Source organism: Delphinapterus leucas, chromosome 15 (assembly GCF_059928025.1).
Source record: "Delphinapterus leucas isolate spDelLeu-1000000601 "Yukka" chromosome 15, BTC_Dleu_Yukka2, whole genome shotgun sequence".
NCBI classification, from domain to species: Eukaryota; Metazoa; Chordata; class Mammalia; order Artiodactyla; family Monodontidae; genus Delphinapterus; species Delphinapterus leucas.
In genome coordinates, this window is record NC_143143.1 from 37119468 (window position 1) to 37146237 (window position 26770).

Sequence of the window (26770 nt, forward strand, 5' to 3'; positions counted from 1 at the left end):
AGGTCTGGGGGGTCAGCACCATGAACTCAGACTTCCCAGCCAACTTGCTCACATCCTCCCGGCCCTGCCACTTCCACTCACCGACCCCTTTTGTTTTTGGGGAAACAGCTCTAAAGTGAATCCCAACAGGTTCCCTCTTTTTTGGAGAATAAAACACAAGTGGACTGCAGAGATGCTCAGACCACTGAATCCTCAAAATTAACAGAAAAATCACATTTCAAGTATTTCACCAAATTCTTTGTTGTCTCAAGCCTTGTTTGAAGCCCGTAGGATTTAGTAACTTTAAATTTTAAAAAATCTATAAATAAATTGAGAAAGGATAGGCCTGCATGAGTTTCTTCCCCGGGTGGGGGTAGGGGACACAGAAGCCCCCACTGCTGCTCCAGGGTCTCCCCGTCCCTGGGACGTCCCTCCCGCTCGGTCCTCATGGCCCCATCCTGAGTCCAATCCTGACAGACTGCCGACCCTCCTTCTGGAGACGCTGCTTCCCTTGCCCCCAGTGCGCCTGGCTGTGTCGTTCCTCACCCCCAGGTGTTCTCTCTGGCTTCCCCACCGACTCCCACCCCCTCCCCTCTGCGTAGGCTCCCCAACCCAAACCCCACGGCTGCCCAACTCCCTCTACGCTTGCTGGGCCGGGCTTCTCACCGAAGCGCCCAGTGGCCTGGCTTGGTCCTCCCTTGTACCTGTGTCCTGTGTGCCCAGCACGGCTCACAGCTGGCCCTCAGCAGACACCGAGGGGCGTCCCTGGTGCCTGGATGTCTCCTTCCATCGTTGGAGGGCTCCTGGGCACTTGCACGCTGCATCCCCCATCCCTCCAAACACCCTATTTTATCTTTATGATCTTTATTGTTTATATCAGAGTTATATCTGTCTGAAATAAGATCACTCTAAAATTTTATCATCTTTAAGAAATGCTAAGATGTGATTATTTCCTCATAAAGTCAAAAAGCTCCTGGAAATTTTGTTCATATTCTGAATTGATACTCAGTGTACCTGTAGAAGCCACGTGAGGCCCTGTTCCAGCTCCTTGTGCTTGCACATGACCCTCCCTGTGGGTGAGCAGGTGGAGCAGGTGTAAGGAGGTGTGGGTGGGTGCAGGCAGGTGGAACAGGTGTAAGCACACCCGTCCTGCCTCAGACCCCACCCCGAGCTGCTGTGCGGCCCCCATGCCCCCCACACACACATATTCCCACTGGTAGGACCAGAGGAAGTCCTACAGGAAAACCACTGACAATCCCATAGTTCACCAGCCCCGGGCCAAGGACCACGCACACATGAGACTCACTAACCACAGGCCAATTAACTGGGGTAAATTGGAGGCCTGGTCAAAATACACAAGACAAACCATTTGTATGTTGCTGCCGGCCCTCTGGCCCAACAAGCACACACCCCAGAGTGAATGAAACAAACGGTAGACATGAATCCATCCTTTCCTCGAGGTCTCCCTGTGTGTATCCAGGGTGGGCGGACCCTCTGGGACGTGGTCCCCAGACACACAGGGTCCTGGTAACAGGCTGCCCATGGGACTTCCTGGGGGAGCTCACAGCACTGACCACCGGAGCCTGAGCCTCGCTGTCCGCAGATGCCACCAACGCTTGGGAAGGCCGGGAGGCCACCGAGCCCCTTTACCAAAGGTGTCCCTCCCCTGTTCACTCTGCCCCCGGGCTGGGCCCCTTGTTCCCACTGTGCGCTGACCGGTCACGGCTGTTGTGTGTGACCCAGGCCTACGAGTACCTGGAGGAGATGCGGAAGAGAGTGCCCTCCACCAACGTGTCGTACTACGTGAGCCAGCGCACTGTGGACGCCGTGCACCAGGGCCTGGGCATCCCTCTGATGTGCACCATGCCGGAGCAGATGCGCCACAACAACATGGAGGACCACAAGGAGATGGACGAGGAGGTGATGGAGGAGGTGGAGAATGGCCCCTGAGGGCCTGCCGCTGCCCAGGCTCTTCTGGGACTTGCCAGTCATTATCAGTAGCAGGAGCCTGATGTTCTTGGTGAAAGTTTTGTGTCTGAGTCCGTAGGCAGAGCTGTGGGAAAATGCGCTAGCCTCCGAGGGGCATCAGGGGGAGGGTCTCTAAGCCACCCCTTCTGAGTCCCTGACCCCTGCAGGGTTTTGTTTTAGCCCCTTGGCAGTCAAGGGAGTTGGTTCATTTTTCCCATGACATTCCCCCAAGTACAGGGTGTAAAGCCTAAGAAACTGAGGGTGTCCCCATATTCCCGCCCCCCCCCTCCTGGCACCCACACAGGTTGCCCAGCAGTGCATCTGACTGGTTCCCGCAGGACACCCCGTCCTGACCACAGGGAGACAACGGTTGGCACTGGGCTGCATCGGGAGGCTCTGTCCATCTAGGCCACGCCCTTCCCGTCACCAGCTCCCACCATAAGGGGCCATCAGGGACAGCACCATGATGGGGGCGGGGGGGCTGCCTCATGCTTTCCCACCCCCAGCTCCACCCACCAGCTGCCGAAATTCTCCAAATAAAGTCTGTTTTCTCAGAGGCCCGTGTCCCCTTCCTGCCCCCATTTCCATGTCTCCCCTTCAGGGGGCCGTGTGTGGGCACCAGGCTCCCTGCAGGAGTGAGAACCATAAAGAGCTCCTGCACCTCTTTTATTCTTTCTTTTCTGTTGTTCTTAAAGTCCCTGGCCTTTTCGGTGAGGAAGGGCTGGGGGCACATTGCTAAGAAGCCCCCAGGCCCAGTGGCCCCAGCTCTGCAGTCTACAAGCTGCACGGAGGCACCGGGCTGAGCAGCCATCCTGGAGCCCAAGCCTCAGAGGCCACATCCCAGTCCCAGTCTGTGGGGGGCAGAACCCGAGGCCCTGATGCAGAGTCTTCGCTGAGCCGCAGACACTCCAGGCTGTACCAGCTGCACCTCCGCCCCACATGCTGGCCCCCAGCCCACACTCTTCCAGTGGGACGTGCCTTCCGAGGTCGGGGGCTAAGGAGAGGAGAGTGGGAGGAGCTTATCTCGGAGCTTCTCCAGAAGCAGTAGTGCCTTCACCGCCAGCAGCCTGCAGTCCTTGTCTGGGTCCTTCTCGGCCACGTCTGCAAAGAGAGAAATGGAAGCGTGGGCAGCGTCACAGCACTGAGCGAGCCAGCCCTCTTCAGCTGCTCTCATTTGAGGCCTCCTGAATGAGCCCCGCGTGGCACCAGAATCTCCTCAGACGCCGGCAAAGGGCTCCTTAGCACCTGGGGCCAGGAGCCCGGCCGGGGAGGCACCTGCACCCACAGCACAAGGCCCCGAGCCATCCCAACACACCGAATGCAGATGTGCTCGGACACCCATGTCAGGGGGCTGGCCTTCGGGAGCCTAGGAGGCTCATGGGCTGCCTCGCCGGGCAGGGTTGGCAGAAAGGGAGAGAAAGGCCGCCATCAGAACCACCGGGCCTGCCAGTGTGGATGCAGATGAGCTGCGAGCCCCGAGGGTGGACACGGGCACGGTGGCTCTGAGGGCCGTGGCTCAAGTGCCCACAGGTGGGGGTACTACTGGCGACAGAGACTTTTTTAAAAGAGCACGTGTGTGGGGAAGGGGTGGCCGCCAGAGAAAATGTGGCAAAATGCCAATCACCACTGTAACTCTGCTGAGGATGGAACTTTCCAGCATATACAGGTGCCACCCCAACATCTGGGCGCCTTCCCTGCAGGACTCCCCAAAGTCAAAGTGACCCGATAGCAGCCATTTCCCCACCCCCACACTGAGGACACTCAGCACACAAACGGGAGCCACATGACGCTCATGCTGGGCTGGGGACTGGGCCACGCTGCCCACAAGCTGACGGCCTCCCGGCCCCTCCAGGCTGCACCAACCTCTCGCCGCCTGGCCACGGTGACCCCGGCCTAGCACTCACCTCCCAGCCAGGACCGGGCCTCCAGCAGCTCGTCCAGCAGGTCTGCCAGCAGCCGCTCAGCCGGAACGCTGAGGAGGACGGCGGAGACAGCAGACAGCAAGCCCTGGCGCACATAGCTGCGGAGAAGGCAGGAGCCTGAGCCGTGAGGAGCCGCAGCCTGGCGCCCTCCACCCACGCCAGGGAAGCCCTGCCGGCCCTTCCTGCTGCAGGACCGCCCAGCCAGGCTGCCTCTCGGCCACCCCGGAAGCCGCCACCCACCTCCCACTGTCCACTTTCCAGCAGGATTCAGGACCCCCACCCCATCCGACTCCCCTCAGCCCTGTAGCTACTCACGCGTCACCATGGAAACGAAGGGCCCACACGAACTCCAGCAGGGCCTTGCCCATGGGCACAGCCACCTGAAACAGCAGAAGCCAGTAGGCAGGGGTCCTGGCACACAGCAGTCCCCGCCTCAGACCCCATCCTCGGGTCCAAACACTCCTGTCCCAAGGCAAGGCCCACAGGGGGACAGAACATGGCGCAGACCCCACAGGAGGTGAGCCATCAGATGCCAGAAGAACGGGGTCCCAGCTCACCGTGGTGTTCACAGCCAGGTACATCAGGGCCCCTAAGGTGTGGGCCAGTCTCCCAAGAACCAACTGGTCATCTCCCAAAAGGTCGAAAGTCACTAGAGGCCTACAACACAGAACCCAGTGAATGGTGCAGGCCAGGCACTCAGGGCCGGCTCCCCAACCTCGTGGGCCACCAAGGGCACCCCAAGCCCCTGGACGCCCCTCCTCACTGCCTGTCCCCACATGGCGCCCAGAGCCACAAGAAGGTGTTGGACAGACTCCCCGTCACTTTGCAAGGCCGCCTGGTCAAGCCCGGGCCTGGATCAGGAAGCAGGACCGCTGCCTGTGGGGCCTCTGCAGCAAAGGGCTCCAGGCCCTTCCCTCTGTCCACAGAGCCTTGCACCCACGTGGCGATGGCTGGGGGATATCTGCACCCCGCTCGGGCTGAGGCAGGACAAGGGTGCGCACAGGGGCGGCAGGGCACGCCGGGTCGAGGCACCAGGGTGAGGCTCTGGCCCCAGCCCCACCATGAACCCAGCATCTGGAGATAACGGACACCCTGATGCCTAATGCCCTCACGTCACTTGATTTAAGCTACAAACAATCACAGCCGAGTTCCTGACCCCCCTGAACCCAAATCCCACTTTAGCCCCCACCCTAGGGACCCTCCCACCCACGGGTGCCAGGGCTCCTGTTCCCCAAATCACAGGCCTCCAGAAAACTCTCTCACCTGTCAAAATGTTGAAGGAGGGGGAAGAAGAAGTAGCCAGCCACCGAGTTGAATTCGTTGGGGCCAACGGCTGGTGCCCGCCCCGCAGAGCCCTGCCAAACACACGTGCTCACAAGGCACCAGGCAGGGCACAGGGCACAGCCTTGCCTGGGGACCTCACACCAGGGACACTCGGGGACACTTGGGAGGGGTGGTCCTGAGCACCAGAGGAGCAGGCACCACCCCCCACCCCCGGTGATGACTGAGAATGTCTCCAGACATGGCCCAACGTCCCAGGAGAGCACGTTCAGCCCCGGCCTAGAGGGACCCCAATGACCCAGCACACGCCAGGCCAGTTGTTGCCAACAGAGAACCCTCAGGGCTGTTTTCACACGTTTTAACGCTGCATTCACGTTTTAAAGTCACTTCAGTGTGATGCCCTAACAGCATGTGTCACATCACTCAGTTTGTACCAAAAACTCTCCCTTCACAGGACACTGTGGTCACTGTCCCCTCGGGGCAGAGGTCCCACCCAAGAGGCCACCCCAGGGCCTGGCTGACCTTGGAAAACCGCCGGGTCTTACGCCTGATGCGCTCCTCCACCACCGCCCGCCAGGCCGGGACCACAGCACCACCAGGCTGGGAGCCGGGGTCTGGGGAGCCCCCCTGGGGAGCCTTCCCAAGGCGCCCCGGCCGAGACAGCTCCTGGGCGGCCAGAGTCAGGACCTAGAAGAGAGGAGACACCCGGGGTAGCCGCCATCCCACTGGGGAAGGATGACATCTTCCAAATTTCAAGGTGAATCGGGTGCCCTCGAAGGCCCCGGCAGTCCTCAGGGGGGAGGTTCTGGGAACCCCATGCTAGTCAGTTCGAGTCCCTTAGGCTCACTTCACTTTGTCGGGGGACAGAAGGGAGGTGGGCGTGCTCCCTGCTGACGAGCCTGAAACCTTTGGTCACTTCTCCCGAAGCCCATCCAATCCCGCCACCCCCACCTCTCAGGGTAAGGGAAGGAACCCCAGCCCAGGCCATATGTGGACGGAGCCGGACCCGGAGGCCACACGTGCAACCTCGTTTTTAGGAAGCACCCAGGACAGGCAGATGCACAGACAGAGCAGACTGACTGCGGGGTTGGGGGGGGGGGCGGGGAGGGAGCGTCTTGGGTTCTTTTGAGCGTGACGTGGGACGTCCTGAAAGCAGGTGGACGTGATGGTTACACGACGTCGGGAAAGTACCAAACGCCCCTGAACTGTAAACACGGAAACGCTGAACTTTTTTTCAGCTTTGTCTTAGTCTCTGTGTCACTGTGACGAACACACGTGGTGTGTCGTTCACCATGGTAATCGTTCTTCAGCGCGGCTCAGCGGCACCAGGTAAACTCATGGTGCCGCCGTCACCACCAGCACCTCCAGAACTTTCTCATCCTCCCAAACTGAACCTCTGTCCCATTAAACCCTGACTCCCCACCCCTCCCCCAGCCCCTGGCACCCACCATCCGCTCTCTTCCTCTGTGAATCTGACGGCTGCAGGGACCTCACGTAAGTGGAATCGTACGCTATTTGTCCTTTTGAGTCTGGCTTATTTCCCTGAGCACGGTGTCAGAATTTCATTCCTTTTTAAGACCAAGTAATATTCCACTGTATGAACCCACCACATTCTGCTTATTTTAAGACTGAATTTTATGGTGTGTGCGTCATACCTCAGTAACGCTGTTATCTAAAACAAAGAATGCAGCCCCTGAAGCCCATGCTCTGTCAAGAAAACATCAGACAGATGCTGGTCCCAGCCTCTCAGGTCTGGCAACAAGGGGCTTGGGGAGGCCTGTGGTCCCATCCCTATAGATTCTGGCAAATGCTTGCACCCCCTCCAGGGGCTTTGCACCAGGCCTTCCAGTCCAGCCCTGATGAGTGGGACAGAGGCCCAGGCACTTACGTCCAGAATGTCCATGCGCTGCCGGAGGCTGTAGTTGAGGGCATAGAACTGTGCGGTCAGGTACTCCGCCACCTAGGCCGGGCAGACGAGAGGCCTCTGAGGATCACAATCCCGGAGACAGGGCCCCAGCACAGCCCCTGCTGGGGGCACAACCCGGGCTCCACTCAGCCGCGGGGACTCACCCGAGCCGGGTCTGTGACTGTGAGGGCCACCAGGGCCCTCTGGCGCAGCCCCTCGAACCCCGCCACGGCTGTCTTCTCCTCCAGGTGCAGCAGCACCTTGGCCAGCTCCATGCTCACCTGCGCACAGGGTTAGGGTGCTCGACAGAAGGGGCCTGTCTTGAGGAGCCTGGGCTGCGCCCCCCGCCCTCCGCCCTCCACCCTGGCAGAGGCCCCGCTGCCAAGGCCCATGTGGGCCACATGGGGCTCCCTGAAGACACATGCCCTTGCCAAGCCATCACCCACCTCCTGCGACCCTGACAGCCCAGCCCTCATGCGCTCACCTCCTGAGTGGCAGCCGGGCTCCTGAAAATCAGCCCCTCGAGGGCCCACAGGGCCGCCTCCCAGCGCTCCCAGTCCTCGGACCCGGTCAGAGCTGCCCAGAACCCACATGGTGCCTGAGTGAGGCGGAGCCGGCGGGCAGGGTGGGCAGCATGCGGGGGACCCAGGGCAGGGGCGGGGGCGTACCTTCCAAACAGCCCCGCACATACGAGGGCGCCTTGCTGCTTCTCTGCTCCCTGTCTACCGACATGTCGTAGGGGACAAACTCATCATCGCTGAGGAAGAACAGACACGCAGACCTGCCTGTCACCCGGGACTCACCCCCAGTCCCTGAAGCTTCGGGAATGGCTGCCGGGCTGAGAGCCCCGTGGGCTGATTTCCGGGTGGGAGGAGGACTCGTGAGGCAGAGGGAACCGGCGCTGCAGGGCCCTCACCCTGAGGTGGGCCCCGCCAGGACCCTCGCACTCTCCCCCGTGGGGCTGCCCCCACCTGTCCAGCTCGGAGTCGGAGCCCTCAGGCCCAGCCTGGGGTCCACTGCGGTCCACAGTCTCTCTGTCAGGAGTCTCTCCACTGACCGGAGCGAAAGACAGGCTTTGGGGACAGAGAAGGATCCCTCAGGCGTGCCCCACAAGTCTCTCATCCCAGAACCCATGCTTCCCGAGGAAGCGCTCTCACCGCCCCCGCCCTCATCTTAGCTTCTGCCTCAGCAATAGCAGGACAGGAGTAACAGGTGTGCAGCAGCCACCCCACCTGGCCCACCATGCCCAGAGCTCCAGGTGGGGACCAGGGATCGGGGCACAGAGACCCTCACCCCGCCTCTGAGGGGCCGTCAGCCGCGGGCCAGGGCATGGCCAAAGCCAGCATCTCACGGGTCAGCTCATCCTCTTCATACTGCAACGCAGATGTGCTGGAGTTGGCTGGGACAGGAGCAGTGGGAGTGGTACAGCTGGGCCCCTGCGAGGCCCTCCCATCACAGCCCGCAGTCTGCGCTTCTGGCCTCTGGCAGCCAACGGTCTTTCAAGAGCAACTGTCCAGGTTTCCCCCTCTGCAGAGGGTAGCACTGGGGGGGCTGAAGGCTGGAGGGCCTGGGAATCCCCCAGACACAGAGCAGATGTGGCACCGTCTCCAAGGACATCCCAGAGGGCTCGGCAGATGGAGGGGAGGCCTGAGAGTCCCGTCTAGAGAATCCACCTGGGGACACGTGCTCAGGCACCAGCTGAGGGGCTGCGCCTCCACTCCCCTCCCAGCCGTGGCCTCAGCAGGCCACCAACTCGACACCAAGCACAGATCTCTGTGGTCCTGGACACAGGCAGGCAGGGTGACATTGGGGCAGGAGTGTCGGCAGCTCAGGGAGAGCGTGGCAGGCGCAGCCTTTGCTCACCTGGAACTTCAGGGGAGGCCCCTCGGGGTGGATCCGGGCGCTGGCCACCTCAGCCACGATCATGCCCAAGCGGCGCACAGGGGGCAGGCTGCTGTCCAGGCGGCTCTTCACTCCCTCCATCAAGCTGGCCAACAACTCTGAAAGCACCGATGCGCATAGGCTGAGCTGGGGGGAGGATGGCGCTCCGGCGGGGGCAGTGGGGAAGGGGCACCTACTGCGCGCTCACCATCCCGGCTGTCCCGGAGCTCCGCCTCCCCCAGGTGCGCCAGGCAGATGAGGATGGCCTTGCTGATGTAGCGCTGCTGCACCAGGGGCGCATGGCGGATGGCACTGCTGCTGCCCCACGTCTCCAGGAGCTCCTTCAGCGCCTGGTGGGTGGTAGGCTCGGCCTGGCAGACAGCCCCCGCCTCCCCAACGCATCCCGGAACCTCGTGGGCCTTGGTGCCCATGTCCCCACAGCCCCAGAGAGGCTCCAGCCAGCGCCCTCCACCCCAGGCAGGAATGCTCTCCCGCGGGGACTGAGGGTCCCTTACCTGCACAGGCAGCGCTTACCTGCATGAGGAGTGAGCGCCGCTGGCTGTCCATGGCCAGGTAGCCCAGCAGGCTCTGCAGCATGGGCATCTGCGACAGAGCCGGCGTCCTCTTACCGTCTGCCAGGCAGACACCACCCGCCCGGCCCGGGGAGCCCAGGGGCGGGACGGTCTGGGCTGAAGGCCAGCGACATGTCCGGGCAGCCGAGCACTGCTCCAGCCCCACCTGCCGCAGCTACCACCCCCGGCCGGCACCCTCACCGTGCAGCTGTACTGTAGGAATAGCAGCTTCCGGGTCATTACAAACTGGGCCTTCTTACTCTTTGTCACCACGTTCCCCAGCAGCCGTGAGAGGACTTCAGGCCTGCGAGGCATAGTGGTGGGGAGAGAGAGAAGCACAACTCCGAATCCCATGGATCCGCACTGGATCCCCGGGCTCCGCGCTAACCACCAGGGAGCCGCGCAGGTGCTTCAGCCCTGAGTCAGTCCTAACTCTCTCTCCTCCCAGTAAATGCGGAAACCAGGGAGCCCAGCGACTGGACACAAGAGGACATCCCTTGCCTGCCCCGACCAGTCCAGGTGAAATGCTCTGCCTAGACCAGGGCAGCCAGCTTTCTCTGTGAAGGGCCAGGCTGACAGGCCATCAGGCTCTGTAGAGACACGGTAGCTGAGAGCAGCGACGGCAGGTAGGTACACGGCTGAGTGTGGCTGTTTGCTGATAAAACTTTACTTACAAAAACACAGTAAGCCATATTCGACCCAAAGGCCGCAGTCTGCAGATCCCAATCTAGACTGAGACCCTGCTTCCTTTAGCGAGTGAGAGCTCAACACACGCTCCCGCCAGCACGGAAGGAGGTGAGGCTGTGTTCCCCTCCTCGTCCCTCAAATCAAAGACGTGAAGGTTAAAAGAAAAAGAAAAAACAAGAAAACTGATAAAGTCGAAGAGAAAGACCCAGGCAAAGTGACCTACAGCCCTGGGGCAGACAGCACGACAGCCTCGGTGACAGAGAAGGCTGAGCCCTACCCAGTGACCCATGGTATGCTGGGCTCACAGGGCAGTTAGGACGTCTCAGAGGAGCCAAACCAGTGGTGCGGCCAGGACAGACCCAGGCCTGTGTTAAGGTGGGGGCCACGAGGAGCCTTCACACAGGCGAGTAAAAGACTCGATCAGATGGTTCGTGATGCCTTCAAAACACACACCCTCAGCCAGGATCAAAAAAATGTGAAGTCAAACAGGGAGGAAACGTCTTTGGCAGAGAAACAGGCCCTTCATGCCGGGAGACGGTCTGAAGGAACGTGGATGACAACCAAGCGACCCAGCATTGCCCTTTCAGGAACATGGCCCGCAGACCCCCTTGCTCACAGACACAGAGGTGGACGGGCACACAGGTAAGTCACCACAGCCACCAGGTGGGAGGAAGCTGCGTTCCCCACACACCCTCCTGCATGATTTGGGTTTTCTGAGAACAGGGACCCTCAGGCTGCAGAGAAGCTGCAGCCTCCGTCTCGGTCCAGCCAGGTGAGGACTGGGGGGCCCAGCCCAGCCGTCAGGAGTGGGAAAGATGGGCTTTTGCACAGCCAAGCTCTATGAAATGACCGGCCACCAGACAGAGGGGCCACCACCCACGTCCCATGAGTGTTGACCCCACATAGGCAGGAGTCGTTTGGATCCCCACTGCCCGCCCTCCTGGGGGAGAAGCGTTTGCAGCAGGAAGGATGCCTTACTTCTTACCCTGGGGCAGCCTCCACGAACCCCTTCAGCACGGCCTCCATGGCCCAGTCGGGCACGCGCTCCACCAGGCACCAGCAGACCCGCTGCCAGAGGCAGCTGCCCTGGGTGAGCACCGTCAGCCGGGGCACAAGCACGCCCAGGATCTCCTCTGAGGGGAAGCACACAGGGGCCCTGAGCCCAGGAGCCATGGGGCGTCCAGTGTCTGCAGCCCACAGGCCCACCTGTCACAGAGCCAAGCCCCTACCCAGGGGCCCAGCAGGGCCAGACCCAGGCAAGGGGACCTCAGCAACTCCCCACAAGGGATCCACACAGCCCACCCCTCCCGGGACGTGCCGCAGCTTCTCCCGCGACGAACGCTCACTCTGTCTCCCGTGGACGCAGGCTTTCCCCAGGACCTGAGACAGGAAGGAGACGGAGCAGTCCAGGCCACCTGGGACAGGAAGGAGACGGTGGTAAGGCCATCAACGTGCACCTGGCTGAGCAGAGACAGACCTTGTTCCAGGCGGATCCCACGTTGTAAAACTGCCAACTTGTTCAGTCTAATTCCAACCGCACCAGCATTGTTTCCAACTCAAAGAGCCAATGAAAATAATCATTTAAAAAGCATTATGTTCACAGTGATCCTACAAAGCAGGGACCACTGCAGGGCACCAGGAGGCGGCAGCACCAGAGGGGCCCAGTGAAGAGGAGGGGCTCTAAGCACCACAGGGAGGAAATGAGGACGGAGGAACAAGGAGAGGGTGGGTGGCGGCAGCAGCCCCAGAGGAGCCAGGGGTGATGGGACCGACCAGGAGACAGATGGTCCCGCGCATGATGCAAACGCAGTATCTGAGATCTAAAGATGGGCGTTTGGGATCCTGCCAAGACAGAATTCAACGCAGCCACTCACAGGATGAAGGGGACATTGCTCCAGAGGCATTCAGGACACCCGGGCAGGCCGCCCCTCCCAGCCAGAGCAGGGGCTGGGCGGCCCAGCTGGAACCCCGCTTGGACACTTTGGCTGGAGAAACGCAGGCGCACACATCCCCCGGCGTGGTTCCCTCCCCCGAGACAGTAATGCTCAGGGACACAGCAGGGGGAGCAGGGGTGTGCAGACACAAGGGGGCCCCACAGAGCAGCACAGGCCTCACCCCTGCGGCCCCCTGCCGAGTGCCACCTGGCCGTCTCCCAGGGCAGCCACTCGCCATGTGCGGTTAACCGTGGGCAGACAGGCGACCTCTCACGACCCGCGTCCACGAAGGCAGAACAGTCTGCGAGGTGTGGGCACAACTCCAGCCCCAAGGACACAATACTTAGGTCTATTTCTCTCAACACCCGTGAGGACCACCGGCCTGCATCAGCCACCACTCTGAGCGCCGGGTCGGCAGTGCGCACAAGCCCCAGCCCACAGCTCACTCCGGGGGGGGGGGGGGGGGGAGTCGGACAACAGGGCGGGGCCCCTCTGAGCACCGTAGAGGATGGCCAGTTCCAGGGAGAGGACAAGCCAGCAGCTACGACACTAAACAGGGTGACCAGAAAGGCGGCCCTGAGAAGAGGCACTTGAGGCCAGAGCATGGGGCGTCCCAAGCAGGAACGCCCGCCAGTCCAGAGCTGGGAGGAGGCGGGAGCAGAGATGCTGGAAGATTCTGAGTGTGGCTCATGGTAACAGCATCATGCAGTTGCTCAGCTCAGACAAGACAGGAGGGCACGTGGGAGACTGTGTAAGAATCCAGGCGAGATGAGGGGCTCGGGCCAGGGTGGGGGCAGTGCAGGGGCCGGGGCCGCAGGGAAGGCAGGGCCTCACTGGGGGAAAGGGCAGTGGCTCGGACAGCCCGCCCGCTGTTCACCACCTGACGCCCACCCCCACTCAGGCCACCATGGCCCCTGGCTTCTCTCGGCTCTTGGAACACACACGTGGGGAAGCCACGTCCCTAATGTTCCAGAGACCATGATTAGTGGAGAGGGTGGGCAGGAAGCTGCTCCCATGGCCCCCAGGTGCAGAGAGCTCCCTCAGAGTCGGCCCCCAGCACCACCACCAGACACCAGAGCACCGAGGTCCTCCACCCACGATGACAAGGCCATGGGCACCGCAGCCGGCAGCCACCTTGGACGGACCCTCCTCACAGTAAGAGCTTTTTGGTTTCCAGACTGTGGACGTTCCCTTATTCTGAGTGAGGGGCCGGGCGGTGAGCAGCCCCACCTGGACATCCAACCAAGGACTGCAGGGCTTACGGGTCAGCTCCACCTCCAAGGCAGCAGAGCTGTGGGTGAAACTTCACGGCTGGGTGGCTGCCGCCCCAGACATGTGATAACGTCTGACTGGACGATGGCACTGCCAGAGATGGCAAAGTCCTCGGAGCCCTGGGAGGGAGGGAGGGGACGATGGCCTGAGGAGGCTGTTAGAAGAGGGGCTCTCACCTCGGAGAGAGTCCACGACCACCTGCAGCACCCGCAGGACTTCCTCGCCCAGCAGAGGGAAGTAGTTCTGAGGGAAGAATGTGGCCAGGTTCTCCCGCTGCAGACGGTTGCCCAGGCGATCGGGCAGGCCCACCACCTTGGTGAGAAGTGTCTCCTGGAGCAGGGGGAAGGCTGGCCCTGCCTGCTGCCGACACTGCCCCTCCATCACAGCGGCCATCCTGCCCACGCTCAGGAACCTGGCCAGCAGTTGCACCATCTTCATCAGACAGAAGCTGGGGCTGAACCAAGAGCAGGTGTAAACAGCCTCGCTTCCTAGGAGGGGCATGAAAGCCTGCCAGCCCCACGCAGCTTCCCCACCTTGGAATCACCGGACCCACTGACTTCCACAGCAACTGCTGAAAATCCAGCTTCCCAATGACACAGCTTCCCCGCAAGGACCATGGTGGGCTTGATGTTGAGGGAATGAGTTTGCTGGGGTGCCTCACACAGAGCTGGGGGCCACAGAGTGAAGGGGCCCCAGGAGGATGGCCACGCCCACTGCCTACCTAGACCACATAAGCCCGGATGCAAACACTCCTGCTGCCCCCTGGCCCACATGGCAAGACAGAAGGCTAGGGCCTTCCCATCGCAGGAGATTAACACAACCCGCTTTTAGTTCAGTGCTCTGACGTGCATAGGTTTTATTCTTTCACCTTTCAGGATGCCAAACTCTCACAGAATTTGGAGAACCCGTTGGTTCGAAATCCTTCAGGTGTTAAAGCGACCCCATAATCAGACCCAGCCCAGCTCACCTGGCAGCACCCTCGATGGACTCCATCAGCACCAGGAAGGCTTGGTCAGCCGGACCCTCCAGGAAGAAGCTGGCCCACAGCTCCTCCATTTGGCCATCAGGCAGCAGCTCCAGCCAGTCGGGGCTCAGCTTGCCGACCAGACATCTGAGAAAGGTGGAAAAGTGGATCCTGGCAAACTCCTCCTGCTCCTCAGGGAGGGCTGGATTCTCCGTTTCACCAAGATAGCGCTTCAGGGACCCCAGGGTACAGAAGATGCGGCCCCCATCCTCAGAAGATGAAAGGATGTGAACAGCCTCCCAGACGGTGAGCCGGACGGCAGAGACCTCAGGATCCATCCTGGAGTTCACAGGAAAGGCACGTGAGAAAGGAAGTCCAGGGAGCTGTCATCATCCACGTGGGACTCAGTCTCGGATAAGGAAGCACTTTTCACATATTCTCAGAAAGCCCGCTCTCCCACCCTCGACGAGGGAAGGTTTCATGGTCCAAGGCTTCCATGGTGCCCTCTGCAGAAGGGCAACCACGCCCCAGGGACCCGTGTCTGGAGACACCTTAGATGTCACAACCGGAGGTGCTACTCTGCCTCTAGTGGGTGGTTGAGGCCAGGGATGCTGGTAAACATCCCATATACCCCATTACGCAGGACAGCCCCCACAACAGGAGTATCCAAACCCAAATGTCAAGGGAGCTGAGGTTGGGAGACCCATCAGCACTTCTAACTCCCTGACGTATCCACCTGTGGTTCACCTTGCCAAGCTCCCTTCCTTCCCAGAAACCAAAACCATCTGCAGGTTGCATTTACTTCGGGTCGGGCGCCCCTGCAGCACGAGCGCCATTAAGTAGACACCTGTCTGTCACCAGTGCACCCAGCCACTAGATCGGGATGCACTAGGGGCCCAAGAAGTGTCCCCACTGGCCTGGGCCTCCTCGCCCAGCCCGGTCCACGCGGGCTCCTTCTTGGGGTGTGGAGACCGGCTAGCGATCGCCCGGCCCCGCGCCCGCTCCCCAGCGTGCGCCCGGAGCCCACCTAGTGGCGCGGCGGGCAGCGGTCCTCGGGGGACAGGATGGGGTGTCGGGGCGGGCGGGGACCTCCGGACGGGCAGCGGTCACACGGAAGCGCGCACCCGCCGGATCCGCAGAGTCGACACCCCGCGCTGCGTCCCGCTCACTCCGCCAATACCGACCCGTCGCCGATTCGCCACAGCCCCCGCGGCCCAGCTCTGCGCTCGGTTCGCGGTCCAGCTCACGCGGCCGCAGAGCAAAAGTTCCCGGGGCCCTGGTAGAGCTGGTGCTGAATTTTTTGAGCCTGTGGCGCCGGTACTAGGGGCAGCTGGTGACGAATCTGCGGCGAACCTGCGAGCCGGAAGACGCGTGGGACAGGCGGCTGTATCTGCGCCTGCGCCGGGGCGGGGCACATGGGGGCGGGGCCCGAGTGGGCGTGGTTCCTGGTGGGCGGGGCAGTGTGCTTTGGGCTGCGCGGCAGGTGGCTTGGAGTCCAGCACTTCTGCGCCCGCCTGCCTTCCCTCAGCCTCAGCGTCGGTCTTCCCGGAGTGACCTCCTCCCGCCCTTCCCCCGCTCGCGAGCCCCAATCTCTCCTGAGCTCACACGTGCGTGCCTCCACAAACTCCTACTGGGCACCAAACGCGTGTGCGGCCTCGCCGCCCGCCCAGAGGTATGGCCCGCTCTCCGCAAGCCACGACCTTTGCAGGGAAACGGGCCACAGACTAGGAAGAAGTCGCAACTGGGGTGATTTCGGGTATTGATGGATGTCCTGGGACAGGTGCTTCACCGTTCAGCACGGTAGCCACCAGCCACCAGGTCAGTTCCTTGGTTGCACTGTCCACGTGTCAAGGGCTCGATAGCCACCTGACACAATGCACAGCGTAGATATAGGACCTTCAGTCTTGGCAGAACGTCCTATGGCGACCTTGGGGAGCGATCTGGGAAGACTTCTCAAAGAGGTACTGTTTCAGCCCAGAAGGCCGTTGAGGTGACATGGAAAACATTTATTCATTCAACATACATTGACTAATTGCCTGCTGAGGCAGCAAGCACTCTTCCAGGGCACAGAATGAAGCAAAGTTCCTGTTCACACGTCAAGGGGGCAAATAAAGTACACGTACAATACATCAGATGGCAGATAATGGTAAGAAAAATTAGGGAGAGGAAGAAAATTAGTGACCAAGAGCGGTCTCCTTTTAAAAGCTCCACCCTGGGTGCAGTTAGAAAAATGGACGGTAGGGGGCAACCGCGGATGCAGAAAGCCCCGCGGGGCGTCCGGTGCGTGGACAAGGGTGGGCCAGGTGGTGAGAAGGAGCTGACCTGGGCTGGACCGGATGTGTTGGACGTGGGTACGAGGGAGCGAGGAGCGGAGGATGATGCCTTGCTGGGACTCTCCGAGAACTTCTCCCGGGCCGCTCCTGGACTAGGGCTCTCACTCCCGGTTCCTATTACAGCTTCCTCCCTTCTCTATTCCCCACATTTTCCTGAATCCTGTTACCCAGTAACTTCTCAAGAGATCCTGCACAGAGGATAAATTTCTTAAGCCTTTGCATATCTGAAAAATGCCTTTATTCTTTGCTCCAGGTGGATTCACATTTGAGCTAGATGCACAATTTTATCAGCACTACCCTCTAACCATCTGGGCTAACCACCCACTCTGACTGCTTAATTTTAAATGAAAATCACTTTGCTCCTCTGTCTTTGGCAGCCAGCTTTGCTGCTGAGGTGGCCCACAGCCCTCTGGAGAAAGTCCCAATCCTTCGCATGTGACCAGGTTTTTCTCTCTGGACACGTTTAGGATCTCATCTGTGGTGTCTGACACTTGGCAAGATGAGCTTTGGAGTCAGGCCCCGTTCCTTGACCTGGCGCTCTGCCATGTGGTCTTGAAATGATGGGTGCCCTTGTCTGCAGCACCTTCCTGTATTATCTTCCTCAAATTTCCTCCACTATATCTTGTAGTCTCACTCTCTAAGTTTCTCACTCTCTAAGATTGATCTCAATCCAATGTTTTCTCTCCTCTTTTCTATCTCTTTGCCTTTTTGCCTTCTTTCTGACAAATTGCCTTAATTTTGCCTTTTAGCTTTTCTGTTATACTTATCTATTTGTTTGCATTTTATTTTATTTTTTTATTTAGTCATTTTATTACTTTTTTGATTTTGGGGAAAATCATAATTTTCATTTCCAAGAGCAACTTCTTCCTTTCTGATTATTTCTTTTTTCATAGCATCGTTTCTTGCCTTGTGTTTTTTTGTTGTTGTTTTGTTTGTTTGTTTTGGCTGGGCCGTGAGGCATGCGGCATCTTAATTCCCTGACCAGGGATCAAACCCGCACCCCCTGCAGTGGAAGCGCCGAGTCTTAACCACTGGACCGCCAGGGAAGTCCCCGTTTCTTGCCTTGTGGACACAAAGCTTTTCTTATCTCTCTGAGGGTATTATTTAGAATGCCTTTGAGCCTTTCCTTGGCCCTCTGCACGTCTCCCAGTTTCTTTTCTGTTTGGGCAGATTTCTGTCTCACCTGTGGATGGGATTTTGTTTGGTGGGGTGCAGGGAAGCTCTTGCCTGTCAGTAAGTGCAGGTTTTCTGCTGGGGCTAAAGAAGCTCCCTCCCCTCTCCAGCCTGGGGGCAGGTGCCTGGCTGTGGCTGCTGCTTTCCAGAAGCTGGCAGAACCCTCAGACTCCCACAGTCCAATAGGTAGACATTTATTTCAATACCTTGTTGTTAGCATTACACTTAAAATGAGTGAATTTTATGATATGTATGCTTTCCACTAAATTTTTTTTAAAAAGAATGGATGATGAAAGAGATTGAAAGGAAAGCCCCTGTCTCTGTGCCCGGGGGCCTGCAGACCTGGAGTCTTTCTCCAGTGCAACGCTGTCCAATCCAACTATGACGTGAGTCCCATATTTAATTTTAAGTATTTTATAGCCATACTAAAAAAAGTAAAAAGAAACAGGTGAAGTTAATTTTATTTATTTATTTATTTGGCTGCTTTGGGTCTTAGTTGCAGCATGCAGGCTTCTCTCTAGTTGAGGCGCGTGGGCTCCAGTGCGCGCGGGCTCAGTAGTTGCATTGCATGGGCCCCAGAGTGCATGAGCTTAGTTGCCCCGCGGCATGTGGGATCTTAGTTCCCCAACCAGGGATTGAACACACACCCCCTGCATTGGAAGGCAGGTTCTTAACCACTGGACCACCAGGGAAGTCCTGAAGTTAATTTTATTTTTTTTTTATTTTTTAAAATATATTTATTTATTTGTTTATTTATTTATTTATTTTTGACTGAGTTGGGTCTTTGCTGCTGCACATGGGCTTTCTCTAGTTGGAGCGAGCAGGGACTACTCTTTGTTGCAGTGTGCGGGCTTCTCATTACGGTGGCTTCTCTTGTTGCAGAGCATGGGCTCTAGGCGTGCAGGCTTCAGTAGTTGTGGCATGCGGGCTCAGTAGCTGTGGTGCATGGGCTTAGTTGCTCTGCGGCATGTGGGATCTTCCCAGACCAGGGCTCGAACCCGTGTCCCCTGCGTTGGCAGGCAGATTCTTAACCACTGCACCACCAGGGAAGCCCCTGAAGTTAATTTTAATAATGTGTTTTATTTAACCCAGTCCATCCACAATACTACCATTTCAACATGTAATCATGGAACTTCCCTGGTGGTCCAGTGGTTAGGACTCCACGCTCCCTCCCTGGTCAGGGAACTGGATCCCACATGCAGCAACAAAGATCCCGAATGCCGTAACTAAGACCTGGTGCTGCCAAATAAATAAATAAATAAATTTAAAAATGTAATCACACATAAAATCTGTTGATAGTGAGGTATTTTACATTCCTTTTTTGTACTAAGTCTTTGAATCCAGTGTGCACTTTTCACCTGCAGCGGATCTCCACTCAGACTAGCCTCATGAAGGGCTCAACAGTTGCGTGTGGCTGGGGCTCTGGTATTGGATAGTGCACCTCCAGAGAGCCAGCGGACCACGTGCTGAGGCTGGGCTGGTGTGCAGGAGCAGTCGCCCAGCACAGGGGGTCAGGGAGGAGACAGGGGTCCGGCAGCTCTGTATCCAGACTGACATGAGTCTCTTCACTCCAGCCTGCACCTCGCCCCAGCCCCCCACCATCCCTGGACACCCCCCAACCTCTCAAACCTCCCTGTAATGGGCTGAATGGTGGCCCCCAAAAAGACACGTCCAAGTCCTAATCCCTGTACCTGTGAATGTGACCTTATTTGGAAAAAGGATCTTTGCGGACGTACCTAAGTTATGGATCTCAAGATAAGATCACCCTGGATTATCCAGGTGGGCTCTGAATCCAATGACTGGTGTCCTTGTTAGACAGAAGAGGAGAGACACACAGGGGAGAAGGCCGTGTGAAGACAGAGGCCAAGGTTGGGGTGATGCTGCCACAGGAACAGCAGGAGCTGGATGAGGCAGGAAGGATCCTCCCCAGGAGCCTTCGGATGGAGTGTGGTCCCGCTGACACCTTGATTTCTGACTTGCGGCCTCCAGAGCCGTGGGAGAATGAATTCCTGCTCCCACCCCCCAGGGTAGTCATCGGGTGCAGCAGCCCCAGGACACCGACACGCTGCTTGCCCCTCGGGCTCCCCTCTGCAGTTCTCTTTGCTCCGCCGGGTCAGTTCTCCTTGCCTGCTCTCCTTGCCCTGTGTCTCCTTCAGGCTTTGTTCCTTTGCTGCCATCAAAGTGACGCTTGAGGAGTGAGAGGAGACCAGCTTCTCTGCACAGCCATCTTGTTTAACTGCAAGTCTTGGCCTTGACCATGGTTTTATCCTGCTCCCCTCACTGGGTCACAACTGTCCATGGACCTGGCCCTAGAATGAGGTCCCACGCCCCCTATTTACTTAGACAGCCTGTGTTTGTTTCCGGGGGCTGCTGTAACCAATGGCAACAAATAGGGGAGCTTAAAACAGCAAGAACATTTTTCCCTTGCATCTCTGGAGGCCAGAAATCCAAGATCAAGGTGTCAGCAGGACCACATTCCCTCCGAAGGCTCCTGGGGAGGATCCTTCCTGCCCCGCCCAGCTCCTTGTGCTCCTGTGTCAGCTTCACCCCAGCCTCGGCCTCCATCTTCACATGGCTTTCTCCCCACGTGATCTTCTCTTTGTCTCAGAAAGACACTTTAGGACTCATATGGATAATCCAAGATGACCTCATCTCAAGATCCTTAATTACATTTGCAAAGACCCTTTTTTCAAATAAACTCCCATTCACAGGCACCAGGGTTAGGACTGAGACCTACCACTCAGCCCACTACACAACCTGGGCCCCAAGACAAATTTAAGTGGCTCCAATCCCATTTCCTTTGCCTTGTCCAAGGGCGAGAGAGGGGCCTCATCGGATCTGCTGTCCCTGATGCAGACTTGGCTCTAAGGACTCCCCTGCCCCCACTGGGATCCGTGTCCTGCTTCAACTTCTCTGGTGGGAACATGAGTCCGTGTGCTCCTGCTAAAACAATCGCCCCTGTCTGCCTCTGAGCCAGCTGGACCAGGGCTTGCACCCAGTAGAGTTATTTTCCAAAGAAACTGTTTGCATCTGTTTTAAGCTTGTGTCCTTGGGAACCTCCAAGTCTCCAGAGCAAATGCCTTTTGTTAAGGTGTCAGGGGGTACCTGACTCCAAGCCAGAGAGGAAGAAGGAAAACCACTGCCCAGGAGAGGTGGGCAAGCGTGGGGGAGGCAGGAGCTCCAAGCAGATGGCTTCTCCTGCAGCCGGGGTGCCTCTCGCTCCTTCTCAGAATGGGCTGCCTGGGGAGGAAACCCTGCCTTTCTTCCTCATTTTTGTGCCCATATATCTACGTGGGGCTTTGTTGCAAGAAACCGCACCTGAGAGGCAAAGAAAACCATTCCTTGAGAGGCTCTGTAGACTAGAAGCACAGGTGAGTATACCCACTGTTGGGGGCAGTAGAGTTTTTTTAACTGACACCAGACAAAGCACAGAAGTCATAGAAACAGTAGTAAGCTTCTGTGCTCTGTGGGCTCAGCGTAGAGTTTGCAGTTCTTATCGGCTGCCTGTTTTCACCTATGGCTGGAATAGCAAAATGGGTTTGGGGAGTTTGTTCTAAAGCCGAGCCAGCTGAGGGTGGGTGGAGCTGGGGGATCACCTGAGGAGTGTAGCTGCAGGTGTGCTGGGGTGGTGGGGGCCAGCCCGCTGGGCATGGGGAGCAATGTCCCGGGTCCCCCACAGAGCAGAGACTCCTGTGCGGGTCCGTGGCCAGTTCCCGGATGCCCTGCAGGCATCAGGGCTGCGCCAAGCACTCCCCACTTTGATCCCCATGCACAGCCATCTCGCTGGCAGGTAGGACCCTGAGGGTCGAGGGGTAAAGAGTGTGGCGCTCGGGGAGGGATGGGAGCCGCCTGTGACGCCCTCACCCACTGCAGCACAGGCCTGGGGCTGTCTGCCGCTGCGAGCTCTAGCTTGGTGCAAGGGGGCTAGTGGCAGTGATCAGCCGCCTCCCCGCGTTGCCCTGAGGCTCTAATCCCCAGGAGTGCCTGTGTCCTCGCTACAGTTTTGGAGGTTCCAAGAGGCAACCCTAAAGCACCTGCAGGGCATCGCCAGCAACTACAACCTGTCCTTCGTCATGGAGGCCTGGTTCTGGAGCCTGGCCCACGAGAGCCAGGCCGTGGCCCTGGCACTCAGCCAGCTGCAGGCCACCATGCAGGGCGACCTGGGCCACCTCAAGACCTGGGTGTGGAAGACTCAGTGCAGAGGCCAGAAGGTGGACAACAGGCTGCTGGCCTTGGGTGCCGCCCTGAGCGAGAGGAGCACCCAGGAGAGGAAGGGGCAGGAGGAGCAGAGGAACGCCCTCTCTGGCTGGCCCTGGACGTGCGGGCCGTGCACGGCATGCTGGCTCGCCTGATGCCCCTCGTCCAGAGCCAGGGTGCCGGGCTGGCAGCTTTCAAGGGGCTGCTGCAAGTGGCCAGCCCTGCCACCGCCGCCCTGCGCGTGACCCCGGCCCCACCTAGACCATCGAGCCTAAGCTCCCCACAGCTGCAGGCAGGCAGGCAGGCAGGCACCCAGAGCTCCGCCTGAGCTCGGGGACCCACCTCTGGACTTCGCTCGCTGTCTCCAAGAGACGCAGTTGTCCCCAGGCCCAGGCAGCCAGCAGATGTGGCCCACCGAGAGCCCAGGAGAGAGTAAGCACCGTGGCCTGCCCTTCCCCATCAGTGTCCACTTTTCCCTCTGCTGCCTCCTTAGGCCTCCAGTCCCTTCCAGGAGGACTTCTCCCCAGGCTGAGCGGAGAATACACTGCTTTACACCCCACAAAACCCGCCCTTAAAGAAAGGAACCGTCCAGGTGATGGCCTGCCTGCAGGTCAGGCCACACACCAGTGGGGTGCTGCCCGCAGGCAGTAAATGCCCACTCAGAGTTGGTGATCACCCTGGTCAGGGCTGGTGGGGTCCCAAGGACGTCCTCAGCCATAGCCAGCAGGAACCCTCTCTGCAGGGCCCCGGCCTGCATCCCATGGGGTCTGTGCCCACCAATGGAGGCCCCCCGGCCTTTGCAAAGCCGGTTCTGCTTTGCCACCTCTCATCTGCAGGTAAGGGTTTCTCTATGGCGGCACTACTGTACTGGCGTCTGGGGTCGGGTAGTCCCTAGTTGTAGGAGCGTCCAGGGCATTGAACGGTGTTAAGCAGCATCCCTGGCCTCCAACTACTAGATGCCCGCTCAGCTTGAACTCTCAGCTGTGACCAGGCTGCTCCCTGTCTGGCCTTGCAGCCCACAGGGCCCATTAATCTGAAGCAGGTCCCTCCCCATCTGTGTGGTTCTAGGGGCCTCACCAGTAAGACAGGGCTGAAGGGCTGACCTGGAGGGCACCACCAGGGGTCCCGGGAAAGGGGGGCTGTAGGTTTGGGGGCCACCAAAGTTCTGACAACCGAAACTGTCCGCAGACGCTGCTAGATGTCCCCCAGGGGTACAGTCATCTCCAGTTGAGGACCACTGCCAAAGATTATGACAAGAGCCCCCAGGTGAAGAGAGGAGGTGGGGGCTGGCCACAGAACGCCCTCCACCCTGGAACCCAAGGGGCCAGTGGGCTAGAAAAGCGCGTTCCCTGGCTCTGCCCCCAGCTTCTGGCTGGGTGCCCCACCCCTGCCCCGCCTACCCTTCTGGCAAGCAGATCTGGCCGGAAGTCTGGTCAGCAGGAAGCCCCCAAAGATGTCCATGTCCTGGTTCCAGACCCTGTGAATGTGTCACTTCATGTGACAAGAAGACTTTCCGGTGTGATTAAGGATTTTCAGATGGGAGCTGATCCTGGATTATCCCGTGGACCAGTGTCATCACAGGGTCCTTATAAGAGGGAGGCAGGAGGCTCAGTCAGGGATGCAGATACAAGGGCAGGAGCTGACGTCAGAGGGCAGCAAAGGGCTTCTCCTTGGAGCCTCCAGAGGAACCAGCTCAGCCCACACTGTGATTTTAAGCCCGGGGAAACCTGCAGGGACTTCTGACCTCCAGACTGTGAGATGCTAAATTTGTGTTGTTTTGAGCCACTGTGTTTGTGGGGATTTGTTCCAGCAGCCACAGACACTCATCCAGGGCCCCCTGCTGGTGAGGAGTGTGGCTCAGCCAGGTGTCCTGCTTCTCAGTCCTCCCACCAGTAAGAGGCTGATCACGTGAGAATAAGTGAGCCGCTGCCCCTTGCGGTGTGGGCTGACTCTCCCCCCTCTGTTTCTAGTTTGCAACGTGGGCCCTGCACTCACCTTTCCGAACGCGTCCACTGTGAATGTGATCTTCTTCCACCCGGCTTCTTCACTGGCTTACGGGCCCTGTCTGTCTGCAGCTGGGTCCGCACAGCCTTGGGCCACCTGGGCACCCTCCTCTCGTACACCAGCAAAGAAAATGACAAGCTGGTTCTGCATGGCCGAGACTCCCTGCCCCCCGGCTCCACCCACTCTGTGATTGGAGACCCAGCCTTCAGGGAGCTGCCCCTCCAGCCACTGCCAGACGGCTGTTGGCACCATGTGTGTGTCATCTGGACGTCCATTCTGGGCCTGGGCAGGTACTGGCTCCACATGAGCCGAAGGCTAGTGGCCACTGGCTCCCGCTTTGGGGAAGGCTATGAGATTCCTCCAGGGGGCTCCCTCATGCTAGGCCAGGAGCATGACAGCATTGGGGGCGGGTTTAATGGCCCTGAGGCCTTTGTGGGGAGCCTAGCATGCCTGGCCATATGGCACCAGGTGCTGGTCCCCAGGGAGGTCTCAAACCTGGCCACTGGGAAGGAGTTCCTGATGGGTGCCATCCTAACACTGGCCAATGCCGCATCGGTAGATGGATTCATGCAAAGGGTGAACTGCACCTGCCTACAGCTCTGTTCCTGAGGCCTCGCTACACAGCAGCTGTGCTCACACGGTGGGCCGGCGGGAAGAGCAAGTCTTCAGCCACTCTCGGCCACCCCCGACCCCAGCACACTCCATAGAGGGCCCCCCACCCACACTGAGGATCAGGCTGCTGCCTCCAGCCTGGGCCAGGCACACCTGCTCTCTAACATAGGATATGAGTATTCCACAGGGTGGGGGGAGGGCTCACAGGCAGAGCCGGGCCTCAGGATCCCCACGACTGCATTCTTTCCCTCTCTGCGGCATTCTTACACCAACCAACACCCCCCCCATAGTAGGAAGTCATTTCAACACGGCCCAACTTGCCACGTGGCAGAGCTGCGCTTCAGCTCTGCCTCTCCTTGGGCATGGGTTTGGGGCAACCACAGGCTGGCTCCTGGAGAACTCTTATTTTCCTTGCATTAACTTCTGTGGTCCTCTCTCCACGTGGCTTGAGAAAGTTTCTCTTTGACTGCTCCTTGTTCCAACATCTCTCATGAGAAGGGCTGGGGAGTCCATTTCCTGGCCCCACAGCTCCTTCGCCCTGGGGGTTCCATCAAGGTTCTGTGGCAGCTGGTAAGGCCACTAGAGCTGCTGGGAAGGGGGCCTGCAGAGGGAGCAAGCTACTCAGAAACACACATTAAGGATGGGTGGGCAATGCTTTTTTTAAAAAAATTAATTTATTTATTTTTAGCTGCATTGGGTCTTCATTGCTGTGTGTGGACTTTCTCTCTAGTTGCAGCGAGTGGGGGCTACTTTTCGTTGTGGCACGCGGGCTTCTCATTGCAGTGGCTTCTCTTGTTGCAGAGCACGGGCTCTAGGTGTGCAGGCTTCAGTAGTTGTGGCACGCGGGCTCAGTAGTTGTGGCGCACGGGCTTAGCTCCTCCGCGGCATGTGGGATCTTCCCGGACCAGGATTTGAACCCGTGTCCCCTGCATTTGTAGGCAGATTCTTGACCACTGCGCCACCAGGGAAGCCCGGGTGGGCAATGCTTTTAAAGAGTCTGTATTGGGGTATAATTTACATACTATGAAATTCACCCATTTTAAATGTGCAGTTCAAAGATTTTCAGTAAATTTGTCGAGTGTGCAACCATCATCACGATCCAGTTTTAGAACATTTCCATTGCCCCCCCCAAGAAATCATGCCTGTTAGGGGTCACTCCTGTCCCCACCCAGCCCCTCCCCCAGCTCTGCACCCACTCACCTGCTTTCCGTTTCTGTGGATTTGCCTGCTCTGGACGTTTCACATAAATGGACTCATTCACTGTGTGATCCTTGGTGTCTGGCGTCTCTCACCGAGTATCGTGTTTTATAGTTTCATCTGTGTTGTTGTGTGTCAGTGCTGTGTTCCTTTGTATGGCTGAATGACCTTCTGTTGTAATGGACCATGTTTTGTTTTGTTTGTTTTGTACATCAGTCAATGGAAACTTGGGTGGTTTCCAGTTGGGGGCCCTTGTGAGTGAAGATTCTGTGCACAGTCTCATGTGAAGGGTTGTGTAGGCATATGCTTCTGTTTCTCTTGAGTGGACACCTAGCCATGGAATTGCTGGGTTGTATGATAGAATCATGTTTTTTTTTTAATATTCTTTTTTTTTTAAGCAAATTTATTTATTTTTATTTTATTTATTTTTGGCTGCATTGGGTCTTCGTTGCTGCGCGCGGGATTTCTCTAGTTGCGGCAAGCGAGGCTACTCTTCATTGCAGTGCACGGGCTTCTCATTGTGGTGGCTTCTCTTGTTGCGGAGCACGGGCTCTAGGCACGCAAGCTTCAGTGGTTGCGGCATGCAGGCTCAGTAGTTGTGGCTCCTGGGCTCTAGAGTGCAGGCTCAGTAGTTGTGGTGCACAGGCTTAGTTGCTCCGTGGCATGTGGGATCTTCCCAGACCAGGGCTCGAACCCGTGTCCCCTGCATTGGCAGGCGGATTCTTAACCACTGTGCCACCAGGAAGTCCCCAATCGATTTTAAAAGTGAGGAAACAACGGACTTCCCTGGTGGTTCTGTGATTAAGAATCCGCCTGCCAATTCAGGGGACACGGGTTCGAGCCCTGGTCCGGGAAGATCCCACATGCCATGGAGCAACTAAGCCCGTG

General features: G+C 58.4%; 3 protein-coding genes across 10 annotated transcripts in view; 2 read left to right on the top strand and 1 right to left on the bottom strand.

Annotated features, from left to right (window-relative positions):
* IFT140 (intraflagellar transport 140) overlaps nt 1–2639 on the top strand; it is a 70488-nt gene extending 67849 nt beyond the window's left edge. For all 8 annotated transcript variants that reach the window (XM_022594435.3, XM_089896409.1, XM_089896407.1 and 5 more), the window contains one exon: nt 1723–2639. In XM_022594435.3, coding sequence (XP_022450143.1) covers nt 1723–1929 — 207 coding nt within the window. In that variant the 3' untranslated portion in view covers nt 1930–2639. The remainder of the gene's footprint in view (nt 1–1722) is intronic.
* TELO2 (telomere maintenance 2) lies at nt 2277–15603 on the bottom strand. The gene is made up of 21 exons (XM_022594440.3): nt 15394–15603; nt 14370–14705; nt 13579–13856; nt 11543–11611; nt 11182–11329; nt 9711–9813; nt 9472–9540; nt 9146–9287; nt 8920–9056; nt 8350–8429; nt 8028–8129; nt 7725–7813; nt 7541–7632; nt 7221–7337; nt 7039–7110; nt 5673–5837; nt 5133–5224; nt 4427–4526; nt 4185–4249; nt 3852–3967; nt 2277–3048 (listed from the first exon to the last, which is right to left on the bottom strand). Exons 2-21 carry the CDS (start codon nt 14702–14704, stop codon nt 2942–2944), a joined length of 2478 nt encoding a protein of 825 aa, XP_022450148.2. The 5' UTR covers nt 14705; nt 15394–15603; the 3' UTR covers nt 2277–2941.
* Nucleotides 14975–26686, top strand: PTX4 (pentraxin 4). Its single transcript, XM_089895411.1, is given in 8 exon segments — nt 14975–14980; nt 15228–15683; nt 20875–21243; nt 21874–22174; nt 22177–22355; nt 22357–22501; nt 24040–24090; nt 24093–26686. Coding segments are annotated over 8 exon segments (2097 nt in total). The 3' UTR covers nt 24683–26686.
* The last annotated feature ends 84 nt before the right edge of the window (nt 26687–26770 follow it).